The sequence below is a fragment of the Solanum stenotomum genome, chromosome 1, assembly GCF_019186545.1.
Source record: "Solanum stenotomum isolate F172 chromosome 1, ASM1918654v1, whole genome shotgun sequence".
Lineage (NCBI taxonomy): Eukaryota > Viridiplantae > Streptophyta > Magnoliopsida > Solanales > Solanaceae > Solanum > Solanum stenotomum.
The window spans coordinates 11,392,033-11,409,500 of NC_064282.1; the positions used below are offsets into that span (position 1 = coordinate 11,392,033).

The 17,468-nt window shown below is 28.2% G+C and overlaps 2 protein-coding genes across 2 annotated transcripts; one reads left to right on the forward strand and one right to left on the reverse strand.

Moving 5' to 3' along the window:
- Positions 1-842: 842 nt before the first annotated feature.
- On the reverse strand, positions 843-17,464 carry LOC125870768 (receptor-like protein EIX2). Its single transcript, XM_049551281.1, has 2 exons — positions 16,682-17,464; positions 843-983 (listed from the first exon to the last, which is right to left on the reverse strand). The coding sequence occupies exon 1, from the start codon at positions 17,460-17,462 to the stop codon at positions 16,743-16,745; it is 720 nt and encodes a 239-aa protein (XP_049407238.1). The 5' UTR covers positions 17,463-17,464; the 3' UTR covers positions 843-983; positions 16,682-16,742.
- On the forward strand, positions 15,906-16,567 carry LOC125870777 (GDSL esterase/lipase At5g03980-like). The gene is made up of 2 exons (XM_049551292.1): positions 15,906-16,114; positions 16,210-16,567. Exons 1-2 carry the CDS (start codon positions 15,925-15,927, stop codon positions 16,425-16,427), a joined length of 408 nt encoding a protein of 135 aa, XP_049407249.1. The 5' UTR covers positions 15,906-15,924; the 3' UTR covers positions 16,428-16,567.
- Positions 17,465-17,468: the final 4 nt, after the last annotated feature.

The following is a 17,468-nucleotide window of genomic DNA, read 5'->3' on the forward strand; positions in this document are numbered from 1 at the left end:
TCTCTCTCTTCCCATTTCCAGACCACCTGCTCCACTGGTAATTTATTTGTTAAAAATATGATTATTCGCTTCTGCAAATTGCAGTAACTATATATCCAATTAATGATTTTTCAGAAAAATTGAACAAGTCATGAATTCATTTATGGCTTATCACGAAGAATGGTGCCGGAAATTGTTCAGACCATCATTGATGGTGTTAAAGTGAGTTTATTCCTTGAAATAATCTTCAAAATTTAAGTGGCCCTTGTCAAAATTTCGAATGGTAGGTGGGGGAGTTGGAGACCTCATGAGTAGTGGACCGATGCCTGCAATAGCAGGGAATTCACATTCTGAGCTCATCGCCATAAACTTGTATAATGTAATTTATGGCAATAGAGTAGGATGTGGTAGAAAGGGGCGGGTTAAGTCCTCCTTGCTAAGGTTTTGCCTTGTCCCGCTCTGCCCTATTTAGATTTAGTAATTAACCCTGCCTTGCCCCACCCTATTTAATTTGCCCATTATAACCTTTTGTAGCAATCCAAAAATTTAATATCACCAATTTTATTATGGGTAGAATAGCGCAAAGGCTACAACCATGTACTTGATTGAAAATAATAATAATTTATTTGACAGATAATTATAAGACAAGCATAACTAATATTGATTCAAACAATCATTCATTATTACTGAAAGGAAGATATATAGCAAGATGGAAATTTCTTCTAAAACAGCCTTACTATTATTTTACATAATTACAATGTTGTTTCATCTACTGTATATGATAATTTTATAGATATGATGTTGCTTGTAAAGTGATTTTACTCTTTGATTTATTTAGGTTAAATATAATCTATTGTTTCTTAAAAGTAAAAAACACAGAAACTTGAGGGACAAACATAATTTCAAAGATTGCCATATTTTCACTGCAACAGTATCAAAACAGAAAGAACAATAATGCAATGGAAATTAGATCCTTGTGACGCTCAAAATCCTATTCAAGCAACCTGATAATTCTTTCTCCCCACGACTTCTTTATCGTCAAGCTTATAAATGTCGCCAAAAACATGGCAATGAATCCCACTCCCGCGCTCACAAAAAAACAAAGCCTTATTTCATCATCTTCTTCTTCTATTTCTCTTTTCCTGGGTAAGGAGCAATTGGTGTTCAATGGTTTCCCACAAAGTTCTGCATATATATTTAAAACTTTTATTAAATAGTTTTACTTTTTTTGAATAAAAATTGTAATACAATTAAACGTTTTTCTTATTCTAATAAAGTATTAAGAGCTACAATGTCTATAGAACAATATTGACTCCATTTAGGGATTAAGAAAGAATTTAAAATTGAGTGACAAAATTTATTTTACTCTTAAAATTAAAAAAAAATGTCATGTCACAATTTTTAATTTTTATTTGGTAAATATTATTTGAGAAATGACAAACGTTAGGGAAAAAAGTAAAAAATCAGCAAAAAATTACTCAAGTAATTAAGAAAAGAAATTCTTTTAAATATATTTACGAAAAATATAATGTAAATATAGAATTGTTGGATTGTAAAAATATTTAAGAAGGAAATATATGAAAGTAAATAATTATGGTTAGGACTTTGCTTTAATTAATTAAATCTCAACCGTTAATTCTAAACTGTGACATGTGTCTCCAATCCAAGCTAAAACTTGGAAAAAATACAGAGAAGAGAAATGGAGAGGTGTCAGATCCATTCTTTTTGGTTAGAAACTAACAAAACTGTTTTTTTTTTTCTGAATTCAAGTACGTTTATGGTGCAAGCATATTCTTTTTAGGAAAAACTACCTAACTAGACATACAGTACTATCATATATACTAATATTACCTCTACTTTCAAACAATTACACATATTACCACTTTTAATATTTTATATCATATATTTTAAAAATGTAATTAGATACACATCTCCCTTAAAATTAGAGTTAATTATCCTTATATTTAAATATCAATCCATTAACATTAGTTTCTTTCACACTCATCAAGAGTCCCATTCTACCAATCTCCTTAGGCAACGGGATCTCTCCTCCCCCACCCCCCACCTACTCCACGAGCAAAAAGGTTAACATCTTCACCGATTTCAATGGTCGTACAGCAAAAAAGGCAGCAAGATCGGAGAAAAGTTGAGCATATCCATCAATTGGAGGGTTCTCAATTTACCCATGATAGAGGTAGCGGCGGATCCAGAAATTTTATATTATGGGTGCTCAAGTTTTTTTAACTCGAAAATTACTACATAGAATGGGTGCTTAATTAATACATTTCAACGAAATTCTAAATTTTATACATAAATAGTAAAGTTTGTCACAAAAAGTAGTGGGTGCTTAAGCACCCATTATGCACAAGGTAGGTCCGCCAATGGATAGAGGTATATCTAAAACTGAGAAAAACGGTAGAGAACATCAAACTTGAAACTTTGAAATTGAGCATTTGTATTAAATTCTCAAATTGTCCACTTTATCCAACAAGATTTGACGTTTTCTAAAGTTGATTTGGCGGCTCCAAACAACGTTGAAACCAAATGTAATTGTATAAAATATAATCAACTAGTTAATGTCTGCTTCACAGAAAACTTAAGCAAGTCCCATATACGAGAATACTAAGGCGACGATAGCACTGAGGGAATCGAAGAAGGAAGCCACTTCGTAGTCACTGAAAGTAGACATTTTTTTGATTAGATATCAGCTACATAGAAAAATATTTTCAATACACAAAATGAAGAGATCATATGCATTTAATCATTAAGTACATATTGATATCCTTCACTACAGTGATGATCTGGTTGAGTGATCCTTTGTCCAACACCCGATCGTGAACAAAAGCAAAAAGTACGAAGTGCGAGAGATACATAAAAGAATTTATATCAGATACATAGAAGAAGAGTTTGGATATATAGAATGAACATATTAGATACATCTAATCATTAAAGTTATATATCAGATACATAGAAGAACAATTCAGATACATAGTCAAATACACAAAAAAAATTGATTTTTTGAAAATTTCTAAAGTTTTTAAACTCATGATTCTCTCCTTAATTTATTTAAATACACTTAATTATATATATCTAATTAATATGTATTCGAGATATATGTATCTAAATACGCCAGATACATGTATCCACAGTGCGAATTGTGGTAGGATTGGTAAAATTGTAAACTCATGGGAAAAGGGGTAATTAGCTTCTAAACTAGTGTGATTTGTGTTGTTTACCCTTGTTTTTAAGTTTGTATGAATAATCAAAAGATTATAGAATAACTAGACAAAAGGGTGCCCGTGCTAGTACGGGCCCAATATATGTTACTCATTCTATCTCAATTTATGTGATACATATAAAATTTGAAAAATCAATCAAATTTTTTATATGTTTTTTAAACTATTTTTATAATACTTTTTACATATTTTTCACGTAATATCATACTCCACATGTTTCAATTCAAGTGATACAAAAGAAATTTTGAGAGTCAATCAATTTTAAAAAAAATATTTTAAGCAATTAATTATTGTGATTTATAATTTAAAAAAAATATAATTTCCATATATATACAATTGGAAAAGTAATTTATGAAAGAGTTGTCAGTTAAGCGAGTGCCATAGAAATCCTAAGAAGAAGCATACTTTCATCTCTATTACTCCTATTTAGAAATGGGAGTTGGGAGGACCAACACCACACTAAAGAGCTGGACTAAAAGCTATAGAAATTGTACATTGAGGCCCACTAAAAAGATGAACTAAAGTAACTTCATCTGCTTCTACTTTTTCTACACATTGGAATGTGTACTGCTTTCTGTACACGTGTTTTTCTGACAATTTTGGTTATATTTTTCTTTAAAATAATTATTGCCTCGATTTTTATTTTTATTTTTAACATTTATTTTTAATTTTAAAAGATTGGAAATTTTATGTTAAAAATTTAAATAATAGAAAAAATGATTTATTTAACTTTTATCATCATCAATACTACTAATTTATTTGACGTTTTTTCTTAATCTTCATCTCATCATTAATGTTATTTATATAATTTTCTTAAATCACTTATTTTTTCTATTTTAACTCTTTTATATATATAAAAGTTGGATATGTAAATGATGATGTGACATTTCTTAGAAGCTAAGATTACTATTTATCTAATTTCTCCAATTTTTTTAAAAAAATTGAAGATATCATACGCAAATTTATGGTCAAACATAAACTATTTGATTCTCGAGAAATAAAAAGTGTCACATAAAATGGGACGGACGAAGGATAACTCTCAATTAAATTTATTTCACTTTTTATTTTCCATTTTTAACATAATTTTTCAAGTTGGATTTCTAGGAATTCTATAGTAGACCCATTTAAATTTTACTTTTTTGTTTTAAATTAGAGAACTTGGCCGCAGTTCGCGCGATCATTTAAATTAAATATTTTTGATTAATTTTATATTTACTCTGTTGTTTAATCGTAATATTATTATTTGTTTTAATAATATGAAGATTGTGAAAAAAATAAAGCTTCTCAAATTTTACATCTATTAAATGAGGTAGAATATATTTTTTATCAAATAAGTTAAAATATTTTTGCTAATAACAAATTCTTCCATTGCATGAAGTTGATCCTTTAATATATAATATATATTCCGGTGTACCATTCTCCTTAAATGTCTAAGAAATATCTCATATTGTCAAATAACACTGTAATACTCCCCCTATCCCTAATTACTTGTCCACTTTTAAATTGACAGGTTTATTAAGAAATCAATTAATGACATAGTGAGTTTATCATTTTACCCCTATTAATTATGAAGTAGATGAAAAGTTCTGCAATTTTCAAAGTAATTAGTCATTTAATTGAGGGTATAATAGGTAAAAAAATATTCTTTCTTGATTTGTCAAAATGGACAAGTAATTAGAGACAACTATAAAAGAAAAAGTGAACAAGTAATTAGAGACAGAGGGAGTACTAAACAAATGCATCAGCAAATGAAATCTATATTAAAAATATATTGAATAATGACATAATGATACCTTAATAGAATTTCCTATCCATTTTTTTAAAAAAAGCTTCACCCTTTCAATTTCGTTATATCTTCTTATTTAGTAGAAGAATCATCATTTATTATATTCTACTCCACCTTAATTTGTACCATCAGAGTTTTAAGAATAAACATTAAATTTTAAATCGAAATAAAAAATCATTGAAAAATGACAGAAAAAATAATAATAGTATATGAAAATTAAAATAAGGTGCAAGAAAAGCCTTTTCATGATAATTTTTTGAAATATATTGATAACAATTAAAATGAAGCTGTTATTTTATCTTTAAAATTAAGCTTGATTGAATTGAATTAGTACAATGAGAAAAAGTATTAAACTAATAAATTTTTAATGTTATTAAATGCATTTTCTTTTTAATTGAAGAGTAGATTAAAAGTTCCGAATTAGGATATTAAAATAATATCTTACTCTCCCCTTAATTATTATGGTATTGCAAACATTTATTTTCCTTAAATGGTGATTCATTTTCCATTTACAGTAATATCCAATTAATTTCTAATGTATTGAATGTGGTTATGGGATATTGAAATAATATCTTTATCTTTCCTTAATCATAATAAAATTATAATTTAACATTTATTTTTCTGAAATGATAATTTTGTTTTAATTCCTAGAACATATTGTTTACTATACTGAATGTAATTATAATAAATCATATTGTATTTAGTATGACAAAAGAACTCAAAAATTAGAGAAATTAGATAAATAGTAATCTTAGCTTCTAAGAAATCTCACATCATCATTTACATATCCAACTTTATATATATAAAAGAGTTAAAAAAGAAAAAATAAGTGATTTAAGAAAATTATATAAATAATATTAATGATGAGATGAAGATTAAGAAAAAACGTCAAATAAAATAGTAGTATTGATGATGATAAAAGTTAAATAAATCATCTTTTCTATTTTAAAAATTTTTAACATAAAATTTCCAAATCTTTTAAAATTAAAAATAAATGTTAAAAAAAAATCGAGGCAATAATTATTTTAAAGAAAAATATAACAAAAATTGTCAGAAAAAATTGATAAAAATAAATAAGTATCTATTACTAAGAATGGTGTCACTACATTTTCTATTTTAACTTTATTGTTACATATGGATAGAAACTTTTAGAAGAAGAAATGATCCAAAAATTTAAAAATAATGATTCCTTAAATGGTGATTCTTTTTTCATTTACAGCTTTTTAATTAATTTTTAATGTATTATAGATGGTTATGGATATTGGAATAATAATTTTATCTTTCCTTAATCATAACAAATTATATTTTAACCTTTGTTTTTGTAAATAATAATTTTCTTTTCATTCGTACAACATATTGATTAATATATTAAATGTAATTATAATAAAACATGTTGTATTTAGTATAACAAAAGAATACAAAATTTTTAAAAATTAAATAAATAGTAATCCTAACTTCTAAGAAATGTCACAAATATATATATATATATATATATATATCTAAGAAAATGATATAAATTACATTAATGATGAAATGAAGATTAAGAAAAGAAGTAAAACAAATTAATAATAATATTGATGATGATAGGAGTTAAATAAATCATTTTTTATATTTTGTAAATTTTCAATATAAATTTTTCAGTCTTTTAAAATTACAAAATGCTAAAAAAATAAAACTACAATTAAAAATCGAGGCAACAATTATTTTAAGGAAAAAATAACAAAAAATGTCAGAAACATTGATAAGAATAAATAAGTATCTACTGCTAAGAAGGTGTCACCCCACATTTTCTATTTTATCTTTATTATTACATATAGATAGAAACTTTAAGATGAAGAATGATCCAAAAATTTTAAAAATAACAAATCAATTATGTAAAAATACATGTGTAATTCTTATAAAGTTATAATAACTAATTTCTTCAAATAAATAATTAAATGAAAGAAAAAAAAGTAATTAAGAAAATAATATAAATAACACTAATTATGAGATTAATAGCATTGATGAGGAAAGGAACTAAATATGATCATCTTTTTAAATTCTTTTTTAAGAAAATATATATAAACTTTAATTAAACATAAATAAGAAAGAAAAAACTTTAATTAAAGATACAAAAAATCAAGATAAAATAAAAGAAGAAATAAATATGAAGAATAATGAGGTTGAAAGAAATAATATCTAATTTTCTCTATTTTCAAATCAAAAAATAAATTTTTTCTTGTTCTCCTCCTAATTTGATACGAATTCCATAAATAGAATGATTTTTTCTCCAAATAATTTTTCTTACCCTTTGAAACACTAATCAGCTTTCTTATAAATTTCTTAACCATAATGAATTTTCCCTCCTTGTAGGAGGAATAAACATTTTTTCGAAAAGTCTTTTATTTTGAAAAGAATTTTTTGTTACATAATCTTTTTCTTTACATCAATGTCTTCACAAGAATCATGAGATATTCTCTCTTTCTCTTTTGTTAAAAAAGTCACATGACCTAGAAATTTGATGGACATCTTAGCGACAGAAGTTGATACCATATATTGATCATCATCGTCAGAAGAAGAAGAGCCAACGTGAAGAAATTTGTTCTTATTTGTTACAAATGCTCAACTATTTTTTTTTTATTTTATAGGCCAAATAATTATAAACAGTTATAAAAAATGAATAGTTTTTATCTTTTCATCTTCCATTTTCATTTAGTTAAATCTATAATAGTGTAAAGGATGTTATAAAGCGTATAATTAATCGGGTATGACATAAATACTTTTTTTTTAAAATACAAATAAAATATACAAAACAAAGATAAAATGTCAAAACAAGGAGAAAAAAAATGAATAGAAATACTGGTCATAGAGAGATGCCACATCAAATTGTCTATATTCAGCTTTATATATACATATATAGGTTCATGCCCTTAGATGTTATTATATTACTTTAGCTGGCATCAACATTTTTGTAAATCTGATATCTACTTTGGAACATTTTATAATGTGGCATAGGCTGACAATTGAGATCATAAATTTAAAAATAATAAAATTTAATTTATTATAATACTAATATATATATATATATATATATATATATATATATATCATTTAAAAAATATATAAAAAGTATTATAAATTGTAATAATTAACCGCTTTATTTTTTTTAAATCATATAACTAATTTGATTTACACTCCAAAATTCATAGGTGTCACATAATTTAGACATTAATTCTTCATTACTTAATATATGTAATTATATCAATGACATATAAATTGAAATAAAAAAATTACATATTTTATTTGAAAATCACGTAATAGTACTATAAGGTATAATAATTAACAACTTAACATATTTTAAAATTTTAGTTGACTCTCCAAATTTCATATGTCTCATGTAATTGAGACAGAGAAAAACATATATTGGTTTAAAATTAATAAAAATATTATAAATTATAATAATTAACAACTTAAAATTTATAAAAAAAAAATCCTTTAAAAAAATTTAGTTGGCTCTCCAAATTCAATCTGTATTACAATAATTAAAACATAGATTGGACTCCTGCTGACATTTATGTTTCCTTTTTTAAAATTTTTTATTTTATACTTTATATAAATAAATTTTTTATGTAGAAAGTATTATAAATCATAATAATTAATAGCTTAAAATATTTGAAAACATATAAAAAGTTTTTGTTAACTTTCAAAATTTCATCTATACCGCATAAATTGGGAGAAATATAGATATATAAATATTTTAAGTTGCTAATTATTGTGAGTTATAGTACTTTTTATGTAATTTTCATATATATTACTCGCTTTGTCCTGATTTATGTGATACAAATGAAATTTCAAAAGTCAATGAATTTTTTATAAGTTTTTTTTTATATTAACTTGTTAATTATTGTGATTTATAATACATTTACGTAAAACATACTCTAAATAAAAATAATTTGCAACTTAAAATATATAAAAACAGACTAAAAAATTGATTAACTCCAAATTTCATATGTACCACATAAATTAAAATAGAAACAATAACATATATTGGGCCCCGTGCTGGCACGGGGTCCCATATCTAGTAAATTTATATTTGCAAGTTAGAAAATAGTACTTATTTCACGGGACAAATAAGTAAATAAATATACATGTTTTGACATTTTTGTTCAACAATAAAATAATAATCATAACAACTTTTTTGGAGTAAGTACCCCTCACTTTCAATTCGAAGGTTGCGAGTTTGAGTCACTAAGGGAGCAAAAGAGTGTGAGCTCCTAGGGAGGGTAAAAAAAAAAAAAAACCCTTGGTCAGCAAGCATGTCGACCAAGAGCTGCTTGTGTTAAGAATCTTATATATAGTAGAAATAATAAATAATAAATATTGAGGGTTACTCCCCCATTTTCATTTACATGTCTTACAGTAGTAAAAATAGATGTTTTTTTACTACTCGTCATTTCACAAAATTAATATATAAATAATATTATTCTCTCTATTTTATCTTTGAGACTTATACGCTTGAAAGTATGAATACAATTAAAATAGAAAAACTAAATGATTAATTCACGTCATTGATCAATTTAATTAATCAAAATAAATTATTTATGTTTTTTTAATTGAAAATTTGACTTCAAAAGAACACTAAATAAAAATACAATGGTAAACTTACTTAGTTTCATAAGAATCGTAAAATCTAAAATGGTGACATATAAATAAGAACGGAGAGAGTATAATATAATTCTCTATATTTTCCTTTTTTAGTTAACTCATTTACATGGGTGGTTTTTATATGAGTTCGGAGTCAAAATGGCCATTTTTTCTGCCAAAATGCATAAAGGGCCATTGAATTATTATTTTTTATACAAAAACAGACAACTCGTTGCTAGGGCAGCGAGATCCTTTCTCAATTTCAACACCATTAGTGACGTCTGAAATTCAATATTTTTCGTTGTTGGTGCAACGATTTCTTTGATTTTTTTTCTTAAATCATTATAGGGGCAGCGATTTCATCAAAAAAAAATCCTTTAAGTCGCTGCAAGACAAGCGATATACTTTTTAAAAAAAGGCCAAACCCATCAGTGGCCCCCTAAAGTTGGCACCAAGTTTTACTTAGACACCTCAACTAGGCGATGTTCATTTTACACATCTCATGTATGTTTCTGTTGTGTCATTTTGACACTTTTTGCTGACATGTCAAAGTGAGTGTGATACACTTAACAATAGAGCGTGAAAGGATCAATTTAGCCATTTTTAATTTACTTTCTCTTCTTCTTCTCCATATTTCAAGCCACCACCCTCACCTTTTTTTCAAGCTTAAACTCCTTCAATGGAGGTCGAATTTTTTATTCAAATTCGTTTTTAAGTCATTTTTCTTCTTCTTCATTGCATTACTTTTCTAAATCTACCATCACCCCCCTCCACTTTTTGCCGAAAAAATACCAACACCCATATTTCATTTTTATTCTCTCTTTCTTTCTTCCTCTCCCTCTTTTCTTCCCAAAAGACAACACTAAAAAGAAAGAAGAAGAATAAATATGAAAAATCGTAAAAGAAAAGAATAATTTTTTAAAAAAAGTTCAAAAGAGATTTTGAGTGTAATGAAAAAAGAGATTTTTTTAGAATAATATTTTTATTTTATTTACTAAATAGATTTTAAAATAATTTTTAACTGAAAATAATACATGTAAATTGTAATCATTTAATTGATTGTTTGTCACGTCATTAACGAGTGTATTACACTCTCCTTCAGGTTTTTGTCAGAAAAGTGTCAAAATAATATAACGGAACCCTACATGAGGTGTCTAAAATGAGCATCGCTTAGTTGAGGTGTCTAAGTGAAACTTGTTACCAACTTTAGGGGGCCACCGATGAATTTGGCCTAAAAAAATAAAATTATTTGTGTAGTTGAGTAGGACATGACGCTATGTATTCTATTAATTATGAAGTAATAAAAACTTCCTATTAATATTTGATACCATTCTTTAACGGAAAAAAAGATAACTTTTCTTTAAAAAAACGAAATTAGGACATTATAAACTTGGTTATTGCCTTATTCGTGTAGGCCTAATTCAATTATCCTTAATGTCATAAGTTTGTAGTAGTATAAATATTAATATATATTTAAAATCATAATTTATCCTTTTTTTTTAATTTTAAAAGCAGTTTTTTCAGTTCTTATGTTCGATTAATTTATATCACAAACGCAAAAAATAAAGATATGTTTCTTGATATGTCGGCAATACAATATAAGCTTTCTTAAAAGATAACTACATGTCTATTTTGCTATTATTGGTGTATTAATCATTATTTTCCCTTTGTCCCACAAAATTTAAATTAATTGGAAAAATTCCGTTGATGTTACTTAGCTTCATGTCATTGATTTAATTATCCGAAAAGTTTCTCATTTTCTCTTATGTTGAATAATTTACTTCATATACAGTTAAAGTTATTCATACGTTGTTTGATTTGTTGAGACTATAAAATATAATATAACAAGAAAAAATTACTTAGCAAAATAATTGACTATTAATATATTGTAATATTATTACAGAGAATGAATATTATAATAAAGATTTAAAGTTTGTCTATTAACAAAAAATAAACGTGTTACAGTTGGGAAGAAAACAAATGCATAAATTTTTTTTTTGAAAGAAATCACTGGTCTTGCAGCATTTTTTTTATAAAAAAATTTGTATGAAATCGCACCTAACGGCAATTTAAGAAAGATATTTTTTTAATAAATGAAATCGTTGCCCCTACAATGAGAGCGATCAAATTTTAGATGTCGCGTCTAACGATGTTAAAATTGAGAAAGGTTCTCACTGTCCCAACAACGAAATGTCCATTTTGATATATAAAAGAAATTCAGTGGCCTTTTATGCTTTTTGAAAAGAAAAAGTTGTCTCTTTAAATCCGGACTCCTTTTTATATAGCCTTAAACCTATTTATAATGATGTTACAATTGTAAATCCTTATTCTAAACTACGTTCTCTTTGTCAATACAAGACATATTTTGAAAATTGATTTTTTTTCTTCAACTTCAAATCTACGTAGTTGAAGTTAAAAATTTGCATTTAATATTTATGTAAAAAAAAATTGCCTTAAAATTTCAATTATATGTGAGTAAATTTATTTTGAGCTCACCATTATATTAGTTGGCAAAAACTTATATCATTGTTTGGTAGCAATTGAAAAATGATAGGGATTTGTTTGACCTTACTATTTTTTAAGAGAAGGGGGACACGTAGAATCGATATTTACGTTTTGTGAATTTGGGATGATGGCCAAATATTGAATATGGAGCCCTCCATGATGGTAATGTGAGTGGTCAAATTAAAGGAGTGGTGGCTACATCTTTATGTCATATGGGTGAGTGGTAGCAACACAGTGACAGGCTTGTATCTATCATTAATTAAAAATCTTGAATTTTGAGTTTAGGGTACGGAGAGAATTTTATTGAGAAAGTTATTTTCGAATGAGATCTCCAGTAAGCTATTTATATTTAAGCGTAAATTAGGAGGTGATGATGAGTTATATTAGGACAACTCAAATGTAGAGTGTGTTTGAGCCTGTTTAGTATTGCTGCTAAAAATTGTTTACTTTTAGATACACTTTTTTAAAATGGGTTTTTTAAAAAAGTGATTTTGAAAAAATAATCATTTATGTTTGGCTAATCCATTCAAAAAGTTCTTTTGATAAATAAATTATGTTGATTAATCTTTTTTAAAAAAATATTTTTGGGTCAAATTACGAAAAATGGTAAGTATTTATGTGCTTTTAAAATTAAAATTTTAGAGAGAAACTATTTTAAACATCAAAATTTTTTAATTAAAATTTACATATTTATAAATTTAAAAACCACTATATACGAAAATTCACCACAAAAATAAATAAAGTCTTTCATATTTTTAATCCTACAAAAATATTGTTGTTACCTTTTTTCTAATTCGGTAAAATAAAACGTAAAAACCAACCCCCCAACCACCTCCCCCCAAAAAAAATAAATTTAAAGTTTGTTTTTAAATTCAATATTTTTACCCCACCCTCACCCTACCCCCACCCCCTACCACCACCCCTCCCAAAAATATATTAAAAGTTGTTTTTAAAAGATATTTCTAATTTCAATTTTTTATTTTTTACCCCCACCCCCTACCCTCCCCGCAGCACCTATCAGCCCCCACCCCCTTCAAAAAGAAAAAAATTTAAGTTTGTTTTTAAAAAATATTATTTCATTTTTTCACCCTTACCATCGACCCCCCTACCCATTCCCCACCCACCCTCTACCAGCCCCCCCACTCCCCAAAAAAAAATTTAAGTTTGTTTTTAAAAAATATTTTCGACTTCAAAATTTCATTTTTTCACCTCCTACCCTCAACCCCCCCCCCCCCCCCCCCCCCCCCCCCCCCCCCCCCCCCCCCCCCCCCCCCCCCCCCCCCCCCCCCCCCCCCCCCCCCCCCCCCCACCCCCTACCAGCCCCCACCCCAAAAAAAAATTAAGTTTGTTTTTAAAAAATATTTTCAATTTCAAAAATTATTTTCTACTCTAGTAAAAATAAAAGAAATTTTTCAAAAACATTTTTCATTCATAAATCAAACACAAAAAATCTTTTCCGAAAAATATTTTCTACTCACCAACCAAACATGAGAAAATAAGTCAAAAATCAACTTGTTTTCCAAGAAAACATTTTCTAGGAAAACATTTTCCATGGAAAACATTTTCTTGTCCTGCTCTTCTTTATTTAGATTTAGCCTCCTCCCCTAATTTATCCGTCTAGCCCCACCTGATTTAGCCCATTACATGGTTGTTTCGATCAAAGATTTATTATTATAAAAAGATTAATAATGTAAGGATTAATAACATAGGGATTAGTAATACAAGATTTATTTTTATCAAGTGTTTGGTTTATTGTTTACCAACTCATCTTGTGTTTGAATTAAAACTTTATAAAAAAATCTTTTTTTTCAATTATACCCTTGATTTATTATACGGGTTAAAAGATAGAGGGGTCGGGGAATTGGGTTTAAAATGGAGAATGCTTTTTTTAAACTTTGGGTTAAATTGAGACAATTTGGGATTTTCTGTTAATTGAGGGGTATAAATGGTCAAATTAGTAACGGTGAGAGTATGAATAACTTTGTTTTAACGGTAGGGATATAGTCAACTAATAAACTAAAGTTGGAGGGTATTTTTATCCTTTTCCCTTATTTTTTATGGACTTCTAACTAGTTAGGAGTTGAACAATTTTGTCGTCATGTTTGCTATTTTTTCACTTGAATTCTTTGAGAATAAATAATTATCATCTTAATAAAATTGATTACTCACAAAATGTCAATACTCAATTTAAAAAAGATAAACTATCTACTTTTAAAACTCAAAGGAGGGTAACAATATATATATCAACAAATAATACATTCAATTAAATCACAAACTGTATGTGGTGATATATTTGCCTTTTAATTTAGTAAAAATATTAAACAACTCACATTTCATGATTTGTATTGGATTTATTTAGTAACAAGCAGCTCTCTCTAAATAATTTGTAAGCTAATTTATTTATAAATAAATTTACTAGTACAAATATAAAACATATAATCAAGAAAATATAAAATAATTAAAATTATTCGAGGGATATTTTTGTTTTTACATAGACTTATCCCATAATATTAAATCCTATGTATCATTAATACCTCAAACTCGAAGATATTAAGAGAAAAGACATAATTAAAGTTGTCCCGTATTTGCATAAAGACACCTTAACTTTCAAAGTGTCTTATTACCCCACAGAACTATTTAATATCATTGTAAATGGGTCATTTTGACCCATTCCCTCGTCTGGGTTGTTACCACGCACATGAGGCGCGTCATTCAGTGTTTTCACTGCCATGGACCAGTTTAAAAGTGTCACGTGCCATTTTCTTTCTTTATTATCAATTATTTAATCAATTTATGTCATCTTCCCCAATTTTAAACCCAAAATAGCCGTTGGTAGCCTTAATTTTTTGATTTCATGGTTTTTTCCATAGCAAGATCAAGTGATTTCAAACACCTCTCTCCCGCTTCTCCCTTGCAACCGCCTTTGCCTTTCTCTGTTATCTTCTTCACTCCAACAACACTAAACCCCAATAAAACAAGAGATTTCAATTCAGTACAGTTGCCCCTACCGACTAGTAGTTGGTGTATGGAAGCTGAAAAACAACACATTGCATTCCGTTTCTCTTCTTGAATTTGTGCGACTTGGAGTTTGACTGGATGAGCTCCCCATGCCTTTATTAGGTGAATTCAACCACTTTTGAATTTTGTTCAAAGAACAGGGTCGGGTCGGATTGAATTCTATCATAGGGAGTGAGCAACACGCGCGACTACATAGACGAGAGAATGGGTCAAAATGGTCCATTTACAAAGATATTAAATAGTTCTGTGGGGGTGATGGGACATTTTGAAAGTTAAAGTGTTTTTATGCAAATACGGGACAACTTTGATTGTGTCTTTATGTCTTTACTCAAGATATTAATAATACATCCTATAATACCATGTACTTGATTGAAAAAAGAATTTATTTGACAGATTATAAGAGAAGCATAACTAATATTCATGTATTGATTCAAACAATCATTCATTATTACTGGTGCAACACTGAAGGAAGATAGCAAGATGGAAATTTCTTCTAAAACAGTCTTACTATTATTTTACATTACAATGTTGTATAAATATATTTAATGCCGGCAACGCATATATTTAAGTATTATTGAGGAAATATATTGGGGGATTGGGGATTGATTTTATGCTTCTATTTACCTTTCTTTCTTCATTACTGCTTTTATTTGGTTGATATTTGTTGCCTAGTGATCCATAACTTTTTTCCAGAGAGACATCGATTTTGGGGCTACTCGAATTATAGTTCCAGGCAACTTCCCAATAGGTTGTCACCCAGTTTTGCTAACAAAATTCATGACCAACAACTCAACTGCCTACGATGAGTACCATTGCTTGAAAGACTTAAATAGTTTTGCAATATTCTACAATTGTTATTTGCAACAAGCCATTGATGAGTTGAAGAAAGATTACCCAAACATTACACTGATTTATGGTGACTACTACAACGCCTTTTTGTGGCTTCTACAAAATCCAGTCAGTCTTGGTAAGTGCTAAAAATATCATTTCTTTTTCCTCTTTTTAAGGTCAAATTACTACACATCAACCATATGCGTTTACTAACTTTCTTGTACATTTCAGGATTTGACAATAACTCTTTACAAAAAGCATGTTGTGGAATAGGAGGAGAATATAATTATGACGTACAGAGACGATGCGGTGATCCAGGAGTTCCAGTGTGTATTGACCCGAGTACTCACATCAGTTGGGATGGAATTCATTTGACACAAAATGCATACAGTTGGATAACAAGATGGCTAATTGATGATATGTTGCCCAAATTGGACTGCCAACTTTAACTTCTTACTCTTAATTTCTTGCATCAATCCGAATGCACACTCAAAATGGGTGCTCGTTCTTTCTAGAATTGTTTCTTAAAGTAAAAAACACAGTAACTTGAGGGACGAACATAATAACAAAACTTTTACTTTCATTCAAATTTCAAAGATTGCCATATTTTCACTGCAACAGTATCAAAACAGAAAGAACAATAATGCAATGGAAATTAGTTCCTTGTGAACGCTCAAAATCCTATTCAAGCAAGCCATGAAACCCATACAGCACCTGATAATTCTTTCTCCAACTTCCTCCATGAAATGGAAGCAGCAGTATCCCTACGACTTCTTTATCGTCAAGCTTATAAACGTCGCCAAAAACATGGCAATGAATTCCACTCCCTCCCTCACAAAAAAACAATGCCTTGTTTCATCATCTTCTTCTATTTCTCTTTTCCTGGGTAAGGAGCAATTGGTGGTCAATGGTTTCCCACAGAGTTCTGGATTACCTTTGAAACACGAAGGATCAGTAAAGGTTCCAAATTGGTTTGTTGATGGGATAGGGCCATGAAGGTTGTTATGTGACAAGTTAAGATAACTCAATGAAGTGATGGATGCCATGCTTAATGGGATAGGACCTGAGAGATGGTTAGATGAAAGGTCTAGTGTCTCCAATTGTTGCATGCTCCCTATGTCCTCTGGAATTCTTCCTGATAATTGGTTCCAAGATAAATTCAGAGTGCTCAAGGCTGACAGAGCTGTTATCTCATTCGGGATTTCACCCTGAAGATTGTTGCAGGAAAGATCAATAAGATTCACTTGATCTAAGGTAAAAGTGTAAGTCTGCTTTGTTCCTTTCTCAACCAACTCCATCTTGGGTGTAAAAACATAACTGAAATAAAGGTAGTTGGGAAACCACTTGTAAAATTTCACCAACTTGAGACCTCTCAAGGTTCCCAGGCAAGAAGGGATAGAACCTGTCAGATTGTTATGTGAAAGATGGAGAATTTGGAGGTTAGAAAGTTGGCATAGTTGTGGTGGAATGCGTCCATGAATCATGTTACC

Excerpts from the sequence above, each read along its gene's own strand:
- LOC125870777 (XM_049551292.1), top strand. The coding sequence starts at position 15,925 with ATGACCAACAACTCAACTGCCTACGATGAGTACCATTGCTTGAAAGAC. Across the intron at positions 16,115-16,209 it reads ACAAAATCCAGTCAGTCTTG|GATTTGACAATAACTCTTTA; the intron begins GTAAGTGCTAAA and ends TGTACATTTCAG.
- LOC125870768 (XM_049551281.1), bottom strand. The coding sequence starts at position 17,462 with ATGATTCATGGACGCATTCCACCACAACTATGCCAACTTTCTAACCTC.